This window comes from Phocoena sinus, chromosome 8 (genome assembly GCF_008692025.1).
Source record: "Phocoena sinus isolate mPhoSin1 chromosome 8, mPhoSin1.pri, whole genome shotgun sequence".
Lineage (NCBI taxonomy): Eukaryota > Metazoa > Chordata > Mammalia > Artiodactyla > Phocoenidae > Phocoena > Phocoena sinus.
In genome coordinates this window covers 97416588-97431578 of record NC_045770.1, presented here as the reverse complement: position 1 = coordinate 97431578, position 14991 = coordinate 97416588, and the positions used below count along the sequence as shown (strand labels likewise).

The 14991-nt window shown below is 50.1% G+C and overlaps 1 protein-coding gene across 2 annotated transcripts; it reads left to right on the top strand.

Moving 5' to 3' along the window:
• Nucleotides 1–1861: 1861 nt before the first annotated feature.
• On the top strand, nucleotides 1862–11856 carry RAPSN (receptor associated protein of the synapse). 2 transcript variants are annotated; one of them, XM_032641067.1, is made up of 8 exons: nucleotides 1862–2202; nucleotides 2779–3117; nucleotides 8360–8518; nucleotides 9073–9171; nucleotides 9248–9370; nucleotides 9869–9922; nucleotides 10896–11095; nucleotides 11544–11856. In XM_032641067.1, exons 1-8 carry the CDS (start codon nucleotides 2011–2013, stop codon nucleotides 11614–11616), a joined length of 1239 nt encoding a protein of 412 aa, XP_032496958.1. In that variant the 5' UTR covers nucleotides 1862–2010; the 3' UTR covers nucleotides 11617–11856. The 2 variants fall into 2 exon arrangements, with proteins under 2 accessions (XP_032496958.1, XP_032496959.1); XM_032641068.1 differs by lacking the exons at nucleotides 9248–9370; nucleotides 9869–9922 and having other exon boundaries at nucleotides 2011–2202; nucleotides 11544–11616.
• The last annotated feature ends 3135 nt before the right edge of the window (nucleotides 11857–14991 follow it).

The following is a 14991-nucleotide window of genomic DNA, read 5'->3' as shown; positions in this document are numbered from 1 at the left end:
GTTCAGACCTAAACTAAAAACTCTTTTATTGCTAAAAATGCTACCCATCCTCTGAGCCTTCAGTGAGTCATTGTAGTAACATCAAAGATCACTGATTGCACCTCACCATAAGAAACATAATAATAATGAAAGAGCTTGACACATTATGAGAATTGCCAAAAGAGAATCGCCAAAATGTGACACAGAGACAAGAAGCGAGCATATGTTGTTGGAAAAACGGTGCCGATAGACTTGCTCGACGCTGGTTTGCCACAAATCCTCAATTTGTGAAAAACGGAATATCAGCAAAGTGCAATAAAACGAGATACGCTTGTATACTAAAAGCCAGTGTCCACTCTGAAAGGACAAATTTGCCCTGGGGCAAGAAGGAGTCTGGTTTGCAGAGAGGGAAGAGAAAGATGGGGTGAGTCGAGCTGGTGGAGATGGCAGGAGCCTCTCTCAACCCCATGAGCCCCAGTACTTCACAGGTCTGCTCCCTGTACAAGACTTTGCCCTTCTCCACTGTGTCTGGCATTAAAACTCATTGTAAGGGACCCTTTCAAACTGGGACTGGGATTGGAATTGGGTATCTTTTAAACCTTCAAAGGGCAACTTCTGTTCCTCATGGGCAGTTTGCCATGGAGCATACGGACGCAGCTCTAGATAACCTCTCGCTTATTGTCACATAGTGTTGTTTCCTGTGTGTCAGGCAGGCACTGTTCTAAGTCCTTGTCAATTACTAAGTCATTTAGTTCCAGCAGTCCAGTAAAGGGACTTCCCTGCAGTCCAGTGGTTAAGACCTCGCCTTCCGGGCTTCCCTGGTGGCGCAGTGGTTGAGAGTTCGCCTGCCGATGCAGGGGACACGGGTTCGTGCCCCGGTCTGGGAAGATCCCACATGCCGCGGAGCGGCTGGGCCCGTGAGCCATGGCCGCTGAGCCTGCGCGTCCGGAGCCTGTCCTCCGCAACGGGAGAGGCCACAACAGTGAGAGGCCCGCGTAACGCATAAAAAAAAAAAAAAAAAAAAAAAAAAAAAAAAAAGACTTCGCCTTCCAATGCAGGGGGTATGGGTTCGATCCCTGGTCAGGGAGCTAAGGTCCCACATGGCTCGTGGGCAAAAAGCCAAAACATAAAACAGAAGCAATATTGTAACAAATTCAATAAAGACTTTAAAGAATGGTCCACGTCAAGAAGAAAGAAATCTTAAAAAAAAAAAAAAATCCAGTAAAGTAGGAACCATCATTCTCCTGCCCAAAGTCACGGTGCCCATGCAGATAATAAACGGCGGAGTCAGAATTCAAATCCTGGCAGCCTGGCTCCAGGGTCCACGCTGTTACCCACCCCACCGTGGGGCTCATAGCAAGCCTGTGGGTTAGGGCTCGTTAGCCTATTGCAGCCTCAATTTACAGATGAGGAAACTGAGGCCCAGAGAGGTGAACGACTTGTGGCTGGGGTCGGACTGTGAGTTAGGACACGTTGGGATGGTGTGGGCACGTGCACGGGTAAGGGACCTCGGCGCCCAGTGACTCACAGGAACAGAGCCTGGGGTCGGTGGGTCTGGGGGGAAGGTTGTGATGGGGAGAGGCCCCAGCCTCCCTGCTGCCTGTGTGCCCAGCCTCACCCCTGCTTCTTCCAGCTCTCAGCCCACCCCTGGGGGCGGCTCCTTGGCAAGGCTGCGGGGAGGGCCTGCCCAGCCAGGAGGCTCAGGGCCAGTGTCAGAGGTGCTGAAGAGACGCCCAAGGGGATGCCTGGGGGGGCAGGCACCTTCCTCCCAGCTCGGGGGTGGGTGTGGCAGAGGCCCCGCGTGACCTTGTGGCTGACATTCCTTGGCGGCCACGTGGCCCCAACTGGCAGGGACAGCTGCGGACAGCGACGGACCAGCTTTGTTCGCAGGGTGGCGCGCCTGCTCTCCATCCAGGCCCTGCTCCTTCTGAGGGCTTGGTGGGCAGCTGGCGCTCTGCGGCCCGCTCCATGAGTGTCTAGAGGCACGGAGCCACCAGGGTCTCTCTGGAGGGGGCTCGGGGCGCTGGGAGGATGGGGCAGGACCAGACGAAGCAGCAGATCGCGAAGGGGCTCCAGCTGTACCAGTCTAACCAGACAGAGAAGGCGCTGCAGGTGTGGACGAAGGTGCTGGAGAAGAGCTCGGACCTCGTGGGGCGTTTCCGTGTGCTGGGCTGCCTGGTCACGGCCCACTCGGAGATGGGCCGCTATAAGGAGATGCTGAAGGTGGGAGCGCCGCGGCCGGGCTGGGAGGGCGGGGCCGGGGCGAGATTTCTCCCAGGCCTTCCAGCCCCCCTCCTGCCTCCTCAGGCTCCCCTGTATCCCACAGGCTAGTGGCTGGGGCCTGAGGCCCTGAATCCACTGGGTCTTGGCTTTGGATTTGGGCCTGTGGCCTTGAACTCTGGTGTCTGAAGCTCTGAGACTGAGGTTCTAAGCCTCAGGGTTCGGGGAGCTGAAGGCCAGGTCTCAGAGTCGAGGTTCCAGCCTTCCTGTTTGGGATTCTGAGTATGAGCCTAGGGGGCGCTGGCTCCAGGTTTGAGGCTGCGGATGGGTGGGTGGTGGAGACTGCAGACCTAGGCTCAGGATGGACAGGTGGAAGCTGTGGGTCTGGGTTTGGGAGGTGGAGGCTCCTGGGCTGCAGCTTCTGGGGCTTCTGGGACTGGGGAGCAGGGAGAGCATGTGAGGCCGGGGGTGGACGCTCTGGGCCTGAGGCTTTGGGCTGTGAGGCTTGGAGGGACGGAGGCTCGGGTCCCAGGCTCAGGGTCCAGGCTGACGCTCCCGGCCTGCCACCCTGGCGGGCAGTTTGCTGTGGTACAGATCGACACGGCTCGGGAGCTGGAGGATGCCGACTTCCTCCTGGAGAGCTACCTGAACCTGGCGCGCAGCAACGAGAAGCTGTGCGAGTTTCACAAGACCATCTCCTACTGCAAGACCTGCCTCGGCCTGCCCGGCACCCGGGCAGCCACCCAGCTCGGAGGCCAGGTCAGCCTGAGCATGGGCAACGCCTTCCTGGGCCTCAGCCTCTTCCAGAAGGCCCTGGAGAGCTTCGAGAAGGCCCTGCGCTATGCCCACAACAACGATGACACCATGCTCGAGTGCCGTGTCTGTTGCAGCCTGGGCAGCTTCTACGCCCAGGTCAAGGTGGGCCCAGCCCCCCAGGGAGGGCGGTAGAGTCTCGGGCTCCCTGAGAGTCTCCCGTGAGCCACGCTCCCTGTTGCATCACCTCATTCAGTCCTCCCATTTAGGTAGCAATGAGGCAGACGAAAGCCTGGGAGGGAAAAGACAGCCAGGAAGTAAAGACATGGCCAGGCAGGGCAGAGCCAGAATTCAAGCCTTGATCTGTCTGACTTCCTGGGGGAATGGGAAGCTCCTATGTGAGGACAGGCCGTGAACCTGTACTGCCACATGTTTGCTGTGTGATCTTGGGCAAGTCACCTCTCCTCTCTGAACCTATGAAATGAAGGAGAATGAAACCCACTTTACAGCGTGGTTGTAAGGATTCATTCATCAAATATGTACTGAGCATCTATGATATCCCAGACACTGTTGGCCTAGGGTGCAACAGTGAAAACAACAGCCAAGTCCATGGGTTCATGAACCTTGCATTCTAGCTGGGGGAGAGAGACAAATAAATGCAATCAGCAAATCAAGTATACAGCATGGTGGAAAGTGCCTAGGAAAAAGGCGAGCAGGGAAAGGGGGTTAGAAGTGCTGAGGATGTGGTGTTGCAATTTCAAACAGGGTGGTTGGAAGGCCTTATAGAGGTGATGTCTGATGTCTTGGAAGAAATGAGAGGGTGAACCATGCAGAAATCTGGCAAAAGAATGAAAAAGAGGGAACAGTTAAAGCACAGCTCTGCCCTTGGGGGACCTTACCCAGTATGTTCCAGGAAGGATGGAGGCCAGCATGGCTGCAGCAGGTGTGTGAGAAAAAGGTAGGCGGTGGTGGAGTCAGAGAGGTAAGGGGGAAGGGAGATGGCAGATTGAGAAGAAACTGATGGGGTCAATGACCTCAGACTTTTGGTCCTGAGCATTTGCTCTCTTTCCCCCTAGGCATCTAGGCCCATGGGGGATGTTAGTGCCTGGCACATAGTAGATGCTTAAAAAATCCTGGAGAGTGTAAATGCTGATGGATCAGAGGTGGAAGTATGAGGAAGTGAGAGTCATCCACGACCACACTGAGGATTTTGTTTTCAGCAACCAGATGTATGGGGAAGCCATTCAGTGAGATGCAATAGGATTGGAGAGGGATAGGGGTGTTTTATAACCTTTTTTATTATGAAGAAAATTAACCATGCAGGAAAGCAGAATAATATAATGAATCTCCATATACCCACTACTTAGATTTAACAATTATTAATATTTTGCCATATTTGACTTACATATTTTTCACTGAAGTGTTGTGATACAAAATTATAGACATCATGATTTTTTTTTTTTTTTTTTTTGTGGTACGCGGGCCTCTCACTGTTGTGGCCTCTCCCATTGCGGAGCAGAGGCTCCGGTCGCGCAGGCTCACAGGCCCAGCCGCTCCGCGGCATGTGGGATCTTCCCAGACCGGGGCACGAGCCCGCGTCCCCTGCATCGGCAGGCGGACCCTCAACCACTGCACCACCAGGGAAGCCCCATCATGATATTTTACCCCGAAGTAATTCTGTATGCATTTCTGAAAAAAAAAAAAAAAAGACAGAAAGACCGTTTTCTGATATAAGGCCACTTTCTTACATAATCACAATACTATTTATCACACACACCATATTGAACAATTATCTCTTAAATTTCTCTACTTATCCTGAAAATATGCCTTTATCCTCGGCTTGTTTGAATTGGAATACAAACAAGAACCACACGTTGCAGTGGTTATTAGGTCTCCCGAGTCTCTTTCTATAGAGAATTCCTACCCTTCCCTTTATTTTCCATGGTTTATTGAGGAAGCCGGATTAATTGCCTTGTAGAATGTTCCATCTCATTGTCTCATTGCTTCCTCAAGGAGTCATGTAAGTTGCTTCTTTGTCTCCATGACTCTCTGTGAACTAGAACTTACATAATGACTTGGTAAGATTTAGGTCACGCATTTTTGGTGAGAATACTATACAAGCGAGGCTGCGTGCTTCATATCACATCATATCGGTAGTTAAGGGAGTGACCACCTGATCCCACTGTTTTCATCCGTGCTGTCTTCCTTTCACGACCAGTAGGTTAACTTGTGGGGTGACACTTTGGCTGTGAATATTCAGTTCTGCAACAACATTTTCCGTAATGGTTTGAGCATCCATTGATGTTTGTTGCCTGAATCAATTCTTTCATTTCAACTCTCAGGAAATGGTGATTTCCAAGTTCTATCATGCCTTCTGCAATTATTAGCTGGGATTTTTCTATAAGGGAGAACTTTCCCTCTTTAACTGGAGCTAGTTGATTACGCTGAAATACAGTTCCTTAAGGAAAGGCAGAATAAATACTTTTTCCCTTTCCTTTACCACTTTCCAGAATAATGAGTTGATGTGATAGTTGCCTTCAATGATCACACTTACTTGTTTTGCTTCCTCTTTTTGTAGTATCGTTGTGAAATCATGGATTTAAAAAAATATTCAGTACTCGTCAGTCAGTTGCAATCATTGTTCCTTTTGATGCTCGTATTATCTTAATTTTAGTCAGTGGAATTCTCTACAGTATGGCTACTGTGTCCTTTTGACGAGACTTCATTTAGTCTTTGAAAGAAAGCATTCTTGTTTTCTGCCACAATAGCCTGTCCCACACTCGTTTTGTATACTGTCGTCCCTCGGTATCTGCGGAGGATTGGTTCCAGGATCCCCCAGGACACCCAAATCCGGGAGTGCTCAAGTCTCTTATATAAAATGGTGTAGTATTTGCATAAAATCTACATACATTCCCTCCACCCCATACTTTAACTCATCTCTAGATTACTTATAATAATACCTAATACAATGTAAATGCTATGTAAATATAAACTGGTGTGTGGCAAATTCAAGTTTTGCTTTTTCGGAACTTTCTGGATTTTTTCCCCCCAATAGTTTCAACCCTCGGTTGGTTGAATTCAAGGATGTGGAACCCTCAAATCCAGAGGGCCCACTCTATTTCCTGCTCCAAACCTGGAGCCAGCCATTCCTCCGGGTCCTTTTTTAGTAGGAAATGGTATTTAAAGACCAAACGTGGGCTCTCCGGACGCTCGCGGCTACTGGGTTGTTGTTGCTACTAAATCTCTTCTGTTGTGAGGACAACTGGACTTTATACTGATATTTCCAATTCAAATCCAATGTTTCAGGATTTTCCTTAATTTATTTCAGACTTGATTCTCTTTTCTCTTAGACTGAAAATCTTGGTTTCTAAATATTTACTTTATCCTACAAAGTACATAAGAGAATTTCAAAAGACAATACCAATATTGTCTTACTCAAAAAAAAAAAAAATGACGAATGAGGTTTGATTTCTTTGCCATTCTTTTGTCTTTATAATATATCCCACTATGACTGAACTGTTCAAGTATATATTTTAAGGTCCTTTGAAATAATAACTTTTCTGTATGGCTATATTAATATATAACATATATAATATATAATATATTAATATATATGATAAAACAGTCGTAATATACTATGATAGAATATTATAATATACCTTGATTGTATTATAATATATACTTATTAGAATTGATTATAATATTAATATAATGATATACATTAAGGTCATTTGTTTCCATTTTCTATTTTTAGGGTTTTTAAAATTAAATTTAATATTTTAAAGTCTGTAAAACATTTACATGGCTTCAAGTTAAAAAGTACATAGTAGGGACTTCCCTGGTGGTCCAGGTGAGACTCCGTGCTCCCAATGCGGGGGCCCCCAGGTTCGAGCCCTGGTCGGGGAGCTAGATCCTGCATGCGTGCCGCAACCGGGAGTCTGCATGGCCCAACGAGGATCCCACGTGCCACAGCTAAGACCCGGTGCAGCCCAAAATAAATAAATAATAAATTAATTAATAAAAAGTACATAGTACAAATTAAGTATGTTAGGAACAGGTTTTTATTGGGGTTACTGAGAGTTCTCTTTTGGTCATATTAACTTGTTAGATATTAAATAAAAATTCAGATAGGTTTTCTACAAAGAAGAACAGAGAAGTGGGGCTGTAGCTAAATGGGACATGAGGTCAAAGAAGGTTATTTGATTTTTTTGTTTTGTTTTGTTTTTCAAATGAGATAAGAAATGCCAGGCTGTGATTTTACATTGATAGGAATGATTCAGTAGAAAGAGACTGGGGAGGGGGTTCCAGAGCCCACATGGAGGGGGTCATATTTAATTTGATAGGAGCAGGGAGTAGCAGGAAAGGAGGCAGTGTGGGAACAGATCTGGTGGGTTTGACGGATAAGGTGGATAAGGGAGCTCCTCTCTGATTTTCTTCTCTTTTTTAAAAAATAGTTAAGTTATTTATTTGTTTATTTTTGGCTGCGTTGGGTCTTTGTTGCTGCGCGCGGGCTTTCTCTAGTTACAGCGAGCGGGGGCTACTCTTCGCTGAGGTGCACGGGCTTCTCATTGCGGTGGCTTCTCTTGTTGTGGAGCACGGGCTCTAGGCGCGCAGGCTTCAGTAGTTGTGGTGCACAGGCTAAGTAGTTGTGGCATGCAGGCTCAGTAGTTGTGGCTCGCAGGCTCTGGAGCGCAGGCTCAGTAGTTGTGGTGCATGGGCTTAGTTGCTCTGCGACATGTGGGATCTTCCTGGACCAGGGCCCCTGCATTGGCAAGCGGATTCTTAACCACTGTGCCACCAGGGAAGTCCCTCTTCTGTTTTCTTAATGGTGCATGCATAAGGTGAGCTCATGTGCTAATAATGGACAGGTTGAGAAGACATTTGGAAGTCTGAGGAGAAAGAAAGGTGAGAGGATGATTTCTTTGCCTCAGTGAGTCTGTCCCAATGTTTTTTGAGCTGACTGTGCTGGCAGTCACCGAACATTCAGTGATGACTGGGTGCCAGGGGGCAAACTCCAGTGGGGTTGGAGTGGGCTCTGATATCCCCACCACCACCCTTCTGTGTGTCTCTGAAGCCGAGGGGCCCAACTGGGACTGGGTGAGAGGAGAAGCCAACTGTATTTTCTTCCTTCTCATTCATTCGTTCATTCATTCAATAAACACTTTAGGCTAAGTGCCAGGAACTGTGCTAGGCTCTTGCCATACATTGGCAAACCAGATGAAAACCCCTGTATTCATGGAGCCCACACCTGTGCACTGGCTGTTCCTTCTGTCTGGATCACTCTTTCCCTGGACACCAGAATGAATGCATGAATGAATGAACACGCGGTGGAGCGTTCCACTTAGGGGCAGCTCCTGCCATTCAGTGTGCCCCCTCCCAGCCCACCCCCTCCCTGTGTCCCCTGCAGGACTACGAGAAAGCCCTGTTCTTCCCCTGCAAGGCTGCAGAGCTCGTCAACGACTATGGCAAAGGCTGGAGCCTCAAGTACCGGGCCATGAGCCAGTACCACATGGCTGTGGCGTATCGCCTGCTGGGCCACCTGGGCAGTGCCATGGAGTGCTGTGAGGTGGGGCAGGAGGGAATGGGGGCAGTTAGAGGGTGGTAGTGTAGGCAGGGTCTGGGCCCAGTGCCTATTCCTGCCAACTCAGCCCACTGAGGCCCCCAAGCCTTGCCCCTGGCCCCTCCTCTCTACAGCTGAGCCCCTGAAGGATGTGTTTGCCCCCCAGTCCCCCTGCCCCAAACCTCATTCCCTTCTAGTCTGTTTTCAGGGGAGAGCACTTCCTTCTGCCCCCCAACCCCTGCCAAAAGAAGTGCCCTTATGGGGCACTTTAAGTAGGAAGAGAGCCAGTCTCTGGAGTTCCACTGATCTGGGTTCGAATCCCAACTTTGCCACTTAATAACCTGGTGACCTTGGTCAAGTCACTTCTGTTCTCAGAGCCTCAGTTTCCAGTGCTGTCAGACCTCAGTGGTTCAGTGCATGGGCCTCAGCACCATGAAAGGTGTATTGGGCTCTGAGGATGTTGGTGACCCTGGACTGCCCATCAGAGGGGCCCAATGGGTGAAGGCACCCCAGTGGTGGGGGACAGACGAGCAGGTCTGAGTGACCGGCCTCTGTCACAGGAGTCTATGAAGATTGCACTGCAGCATGGGGACCGGCCACTGCAGGCACTCTGCCTGCTCTGCTTTGCTGACATTCACCGGAGCCGTGGGGACCTGGAGGTGAGGTCACCGGGATGCAGGGGGAGGTGGTGCGAGCCTGGCCTGGCCTGACTCCACCCCTGACCTGGCTGTGCAGACAGCCTTCCCTAGGTACGACTCTGCCATGAGCATAATGACCGAGATTGGAAACCGCCTGGGGCAGGTACAGGTGCTGCTGGGTGTGGCCAAGTGCTGGGTGGCCAGGAAGGCGCTGGACAAGGTGAGGTGGACCCCTTTCCTGCAGCTCCCAGCTCTCCCCAGTGCTCCCACTTGAGGCCAGTAGGTCAACCAACAATGTGTGGGTCTGGTTCTGGGCTGGACTCTTTCAGAAACTTTGTCTAACATCAGCCTCACCCCAGTCCCATGAGGCCAGGGGATTCCAGATCATTTTCCAGGCTCAGAGAAGGTCCATGACTTGCCCAGTCCAACAGCTAGTAAAGGGCTAGGCCTGGGGTTTGCACTCAGGACACTTTAACTGCCTCCTATGATTTCACGACACCTCGTGAAATAGGAATGTTCTTCCCATTCTATATCTGAGTAAACTGAGGCAGCTCTGGTGACTGTACCCCAGCCTTTTCCTCTTACCTTCACACACGGGGCAGCTGCCCACCGGTGCTGCCCTCTCCAGACCCACCCCTCCCTACCCCTTCCTTCCCTGTGAGCTAAGGCCTCTGTCAGACAGCTCTGCCTGCAGCCCTGGCCTGTGCTCACCTTCCAGGCTCTGGAGGCCATCGAGAGAGCCCAGGACCTGGCCGAGGAGGTGGGGAACAAGGTGAGAGCGGAGTCCGTCTGCTGGGTCTGGAGTCAAGAGCCCAAGGTGGGACCTTGGGTGCGTGGGGAGGCCCCCCTGAACCTGCTCATGCAGTGAGCCTCTCCTGATCTCCAGGAGCCGCCCCCATCATCCCCAGACCCTGGCTGTTTCTCTTCCACCCAGAGAGCACTTCGGAGGGCAGGGCAAGAATTCCATAGCTCAGGGGATATCAGAATTCCTCAGAGGTTTCTTGATGGTCATTAAAACTCCTAACAGTGGCCTCCACTCATACAGAGGTGGGCATCACAGGGCTCTTCTAGGTATCGGTTCCAGGCCTCAGTGGCTCCCTGCAAGGTGGGTACAGCAAGCCCCATTTTACAGATGAGGGAAGTGAGGCTCAGAGATGTGCTAACTCCAAAGCCCGTGTTCCTTTCATAGTATATGTGGCCCCTCCAAATTTGATAATCATATCCAAACTTTAAATGTTGAAAATAACCTCAGTGTTTCTCAAAGTCTTCTAGAAGATGTGCATTTCTCAGGGATCAGGTGCACAGTCCAAGTAACATGCTAAATACATGTGCCTTGGCTGGATGATGCCGGCTCCGGTTTACTCAGGTCTCTCGGGCTCTGTGTGCATTTAATCAACAAAAACAGGAAAGAAAATTAATTATTATGAGGTCAGTGCAGCAGGTTTGGTCAATAAAATCCTTCAAAAACATGGAGTCCCCAGCGGGTTCTAGGAGTAAGGATCACCCATCTCACCTACCTCCTTTCTGCTTGAGGGGAAACCAAGGCCCAGAGAGGGCAGGACGTTTTTCCTAGGCCCACCAGCAAGGCAGGAATGCAGCCAGGACAGGAGCCCTGTGTACTGACCACCCGGCGGCCCTGTGGGGAGAGCTTCTTGGGCTGGGCAAGGAGGGAAGCAGGGCAGCTGCTCACTAGCACTGACTTGTCTCACCCCCACGTCCCGCTCTCCTGGCCGCACCGGCCCCAGCTGAGCCAGCTCAAGCTTCACTGCCTGAGCGAGAGCATCTACCGCAGCAGAGGTCTGCAGCGGGAGCTGCGCGCCCACGTCGTGCGCTTCCACGAGTGCGTGGAGGAGACAGAGCTCTACTGCGGCCTGTGCGGCGAGTCCATAGGCGAGAAGAATAGCCGGCTGCAGGCTCTGCCCTGCTCCCACATCTTCCACCTCAGGTGAGTGCCCCGCCGGTGGGCACGAGGCACTTGGGGCCTCCCTGGGGCCTAGTCACAATAGTGATACGAACAGCAAAGACTTACACAGTGCTTTCGGCATCCCATGCCCGTTCCAAGCGTTTCCTATTAACTCATTGAATCCTCCCAGTAGCCCTATGAGGTGGATGTTCTATTATTCTCCCCAGAATAAGAGGCATCCCAAAGGTCATGGGATTTAGATGCCCAGGGCCAGAGCTGCCTCCATCACAACCTCCTGACTCCCAGCCCAGGCTCTGCCCTGGAGGCATCCCCAAGGCAGAGTGCAAGGGGCCAGCAGGGCTGCTGGCAGGAGCCTGGGGGGGGCGCTGTGGATACCTCCTGCACCTGCAGAGGAAGGGGGAGGAGAGAGGGCCAGGCCCAGGATGGGAGGACAGGCCCGCTGAGTGGACAGGGCCCTTTGCTTCCCAAGGTGCCTGCAGAACAACGGGACGCGGAGCTGCCCCAACTGCCACCGCTCATCCATGAAGCCTGGCTTTGTGTGACCCCATCAGGTCGTGAGCTTCTGCCTCGCCTCCCCTGCTCCTTCTCTAGCCTCACGCTGAAGGCCGCCCTGACCGGCTGCACCTCCAGTACCTGTTTACTCCTGGGGCAGCCTCCAGGGCCTCCTCTGGCCTCAGCCAGGGCATGGGGCCTGCCCACTGCTGCTCCTCCAGGCCCAGCTGCCCTCCCCCACCTCTCTGTACTTTGCTCTTTACAGAAAAATAAACCGTTTGTACCTGGTCCCAGCAATTCTGATTTTCCCTGCCCGAGGTCTGACGGGTGGAGGAGAGTGGGAGGGAGGCTCCCCACGTGATCTTCCTCAGACACACGTGTCTCTGTGCCCATATGTAGGAGTTCCTCCAGCTGCCCTTCCAGGTTTGGGGGCTGCCACCGTGAGCCAGAGGCAAGATCCTGCAGGTGAGGAGCACATTTAAATGCTGACATGCAGGGCTGGAGAGGAAGATGTGATGAACAGTAAACATAGTAAACCAGCAACGTAGAAAACCTGTTAGAAAGGTGTTATGGACGGAATTGTGTCCCCCAGATTCATGTGTTGAAGCCCTAACCCCCAGCATGACTATATCAGGAGACAGGGCCTTTAAGGAGGTAATTAGGGTTAAATGAGGTCATGAGGATGGGGCCCTAATCCGTTAGGACTGGTGTCCTCATAAGAAGAGGGGGAAACACCAGAGAGCTCTCTCTCTCTCTCTCTGTGCTGCACAGAGAAAAGACTGTCTGAGGACACAGTCTTACTGCAACCATCTGCAAGCCAGGAAGAGAGGCCTCACCAGAAACCTGCTTTCCTGGCACATTGATGTTGGACCTCCCAGCCACCAGAACTGTGAGGAAATACATTTCTGTTGTTTAAGCCACCCAGTCTGTGGTATTTTGTTATTGTGAAACTAATGGCAGAAACTAGCAGACTAATACAAAAGTGATAAGTGCTTTGGAACAATAAAGAATAGAGCAGCATTCTTCTTCCTCATCTTCATTCCCTTCTCTTCTTGTCAGTCCTAAAACCATTAGGTGGGACAGAGCAAGACAGGCATCCATGTGGAGGGGTGGCCTGGTGTGGGATATCGGAGCCCAACTAGGTGAGGAGAGTGTCCACACAAGGGAAGCCCCAGTGTGGGGAGGTAGAGCCTGTGTGGAGAGAGAAGGGTCCCCACACACACGGGTGCCTCATCCTGAAGTGTAAGAGCCCAAGTAAGGGGAGAAAGGAGTTCACATGAGGACAAGGCCTGGTGCTGGGTATTGGGGCCAAGAAAGGTGAGGAAGACATCCGTGCAGATGGGCAGTCTGGGAGCTGGAGCCTGAACAGGACAAGGAGGGCAGCTATGCACAGGGCAGCCTGGTGTGGTGTGTCAGAGTCAGAGGAGGGTGATGAGGACAGCCTGGAGGAGAAAGGCTTAGCATAGGCGCCTGAGCAAAGTGAGGAGAGCATCCACCTGGTGGTGGTGGGTGGAATATGGTCCAGTGCAGTGTGTCAGAGACCAAGTCAGGTAAGGTGGGCAGCTGGCATGGGCTGTTTCGGCCTAAGTGGGCTAAGGAGAAACCCAAGTGGGAGAAGGTTGGGTGTGAGGTGTCAGAGCTTTCTTTCTTTCTTTCTTTCTTTTTTTAAACTTTTTGGCCGAGCCACGTGGCTTGTGGGATCCTAGTTCCCTGACGAGGGAGTGAACCTGCACCCTCAGCAGTGAAGGTGCAGAGTCCTAACCACTGGACCACCAGGGAATTCCCTGTTAGAGCTTGAGTAGAGCAAATAGGGCATGCAATGGGGCATTTGAACAAAGACAGATTGAAGAAGGATCTGTGCCTGGAAGGGAGTGGCAATGAGAATTTGATTACATAGAAGGGTTGATCAAATAAGTAAACATATTAAAGGTAATGGGTGACAGGTCACTATTGAAGAAGAGAGTTACAAATAATGAAAGGGAGAAAACCAAAGGGACCCAGTCATATTGAATTGGAATTGTAGAGATTAGTGTGAACTATTGGATTTCTAAATATATAGCTTAATAGAGAAATAAATATAGTTACAAATGTGTGTGTGTGTGCGCGCACTCGTGCCTGGGAGTGACATGCCAGTAGCAATGAGCACATCTAGCGCCCAGATATTGGCTTCTAAATACCATGTTCCACTAATAGAACCAAGGCTCTTTGGAGAAATGGCTGATTCTAGGCCTGGACCAGGGAAAGTACAAGATGAACCTGGAATATCTTATGTCAGAAAGCAAAGAAAGCTGAAAGAATGATGAAGATAACCCAAAAGGTCACAGGAGCCAGAATGAATGGGCTCCCACTGGCCCATTAATAATGACTGTCTTAATCAGCTCAGGCTGCCATAACACAATACCATACACTGGGTGGCTAAAACAATTGAAATTTATTTTCTCACAGGTTTGGAGATTGGAAGTACAAGATCAAGGTGCCAGCAGGGTTGGTTCCTGGTGAGGCCCTCTTCCTGGCTTGCAGACAGCCACTTTCTCACTGTGTGCTCACATGGCGTTTTCTCTGTGCTTATGTATAGAGAGGGAGAGAGCAAGATCTTCCTCTCTTCCTCTTCTTATCAGGTCACTAATCCCATCATGAGGTCCCCACCCTCATGACCTAATTGAACCCTAATTAACTCCCAAAGATCCCATCTCCAAATACCTTACATTGAGGGTTAAACCTTCAGCATATGAATTTGGAGGTGGGGATACAAGCATTCAGTCCATAGCAATGATTTATTGGATAAAACAAGAATCCATACTGATGTAAATAAATAAATGAATAAATTAAAAATTTGATGAAGAAGAATGGGATAGTTACATAGTTCCAAAGTACTTCCCCACAAAATACTTATTAATTTCAAGGGGAAAACAATTAACCTCATAGTGGAGAAGGTTTGCAGGTACGAGATTAATCAAGTGAGAAAGGTTAACATCTCCAGTAATGGGACAAAATGAAATCAACTGCTACCTGAATGAATGGAGTGAGAAACTCAGTATCTCTATTCCTGCAAAGATGAATCACCTGAAGGTAAAATCATGAGGAAACACCAGATAAACACAAATTTAGAAATATTCTACAGAGTAACCGTAATCTTCAAAAGTGTCAAGGTTATGAAGCCAAGGAAAGACTGAGAAACAATTCCAGACTGAAAGAAACTAAAGAACTACAACTAAATACAATGCCTAATTCTGGTCTTGATTCTGGACTGGATCCAAGTCCAGAACCAGTATGTCCTTTAATGCTATGAAGGACATTATTGGGACAGTTGGTGGAATTTGAATGCAGTCTGAGGATTAAATGGTAGAAACATATCAAGGTTAACTTCCTGATATTGAAGGTTGTATTGTGCTTAAGTATGAAAATGTCCTGGATTGTAGGAAATT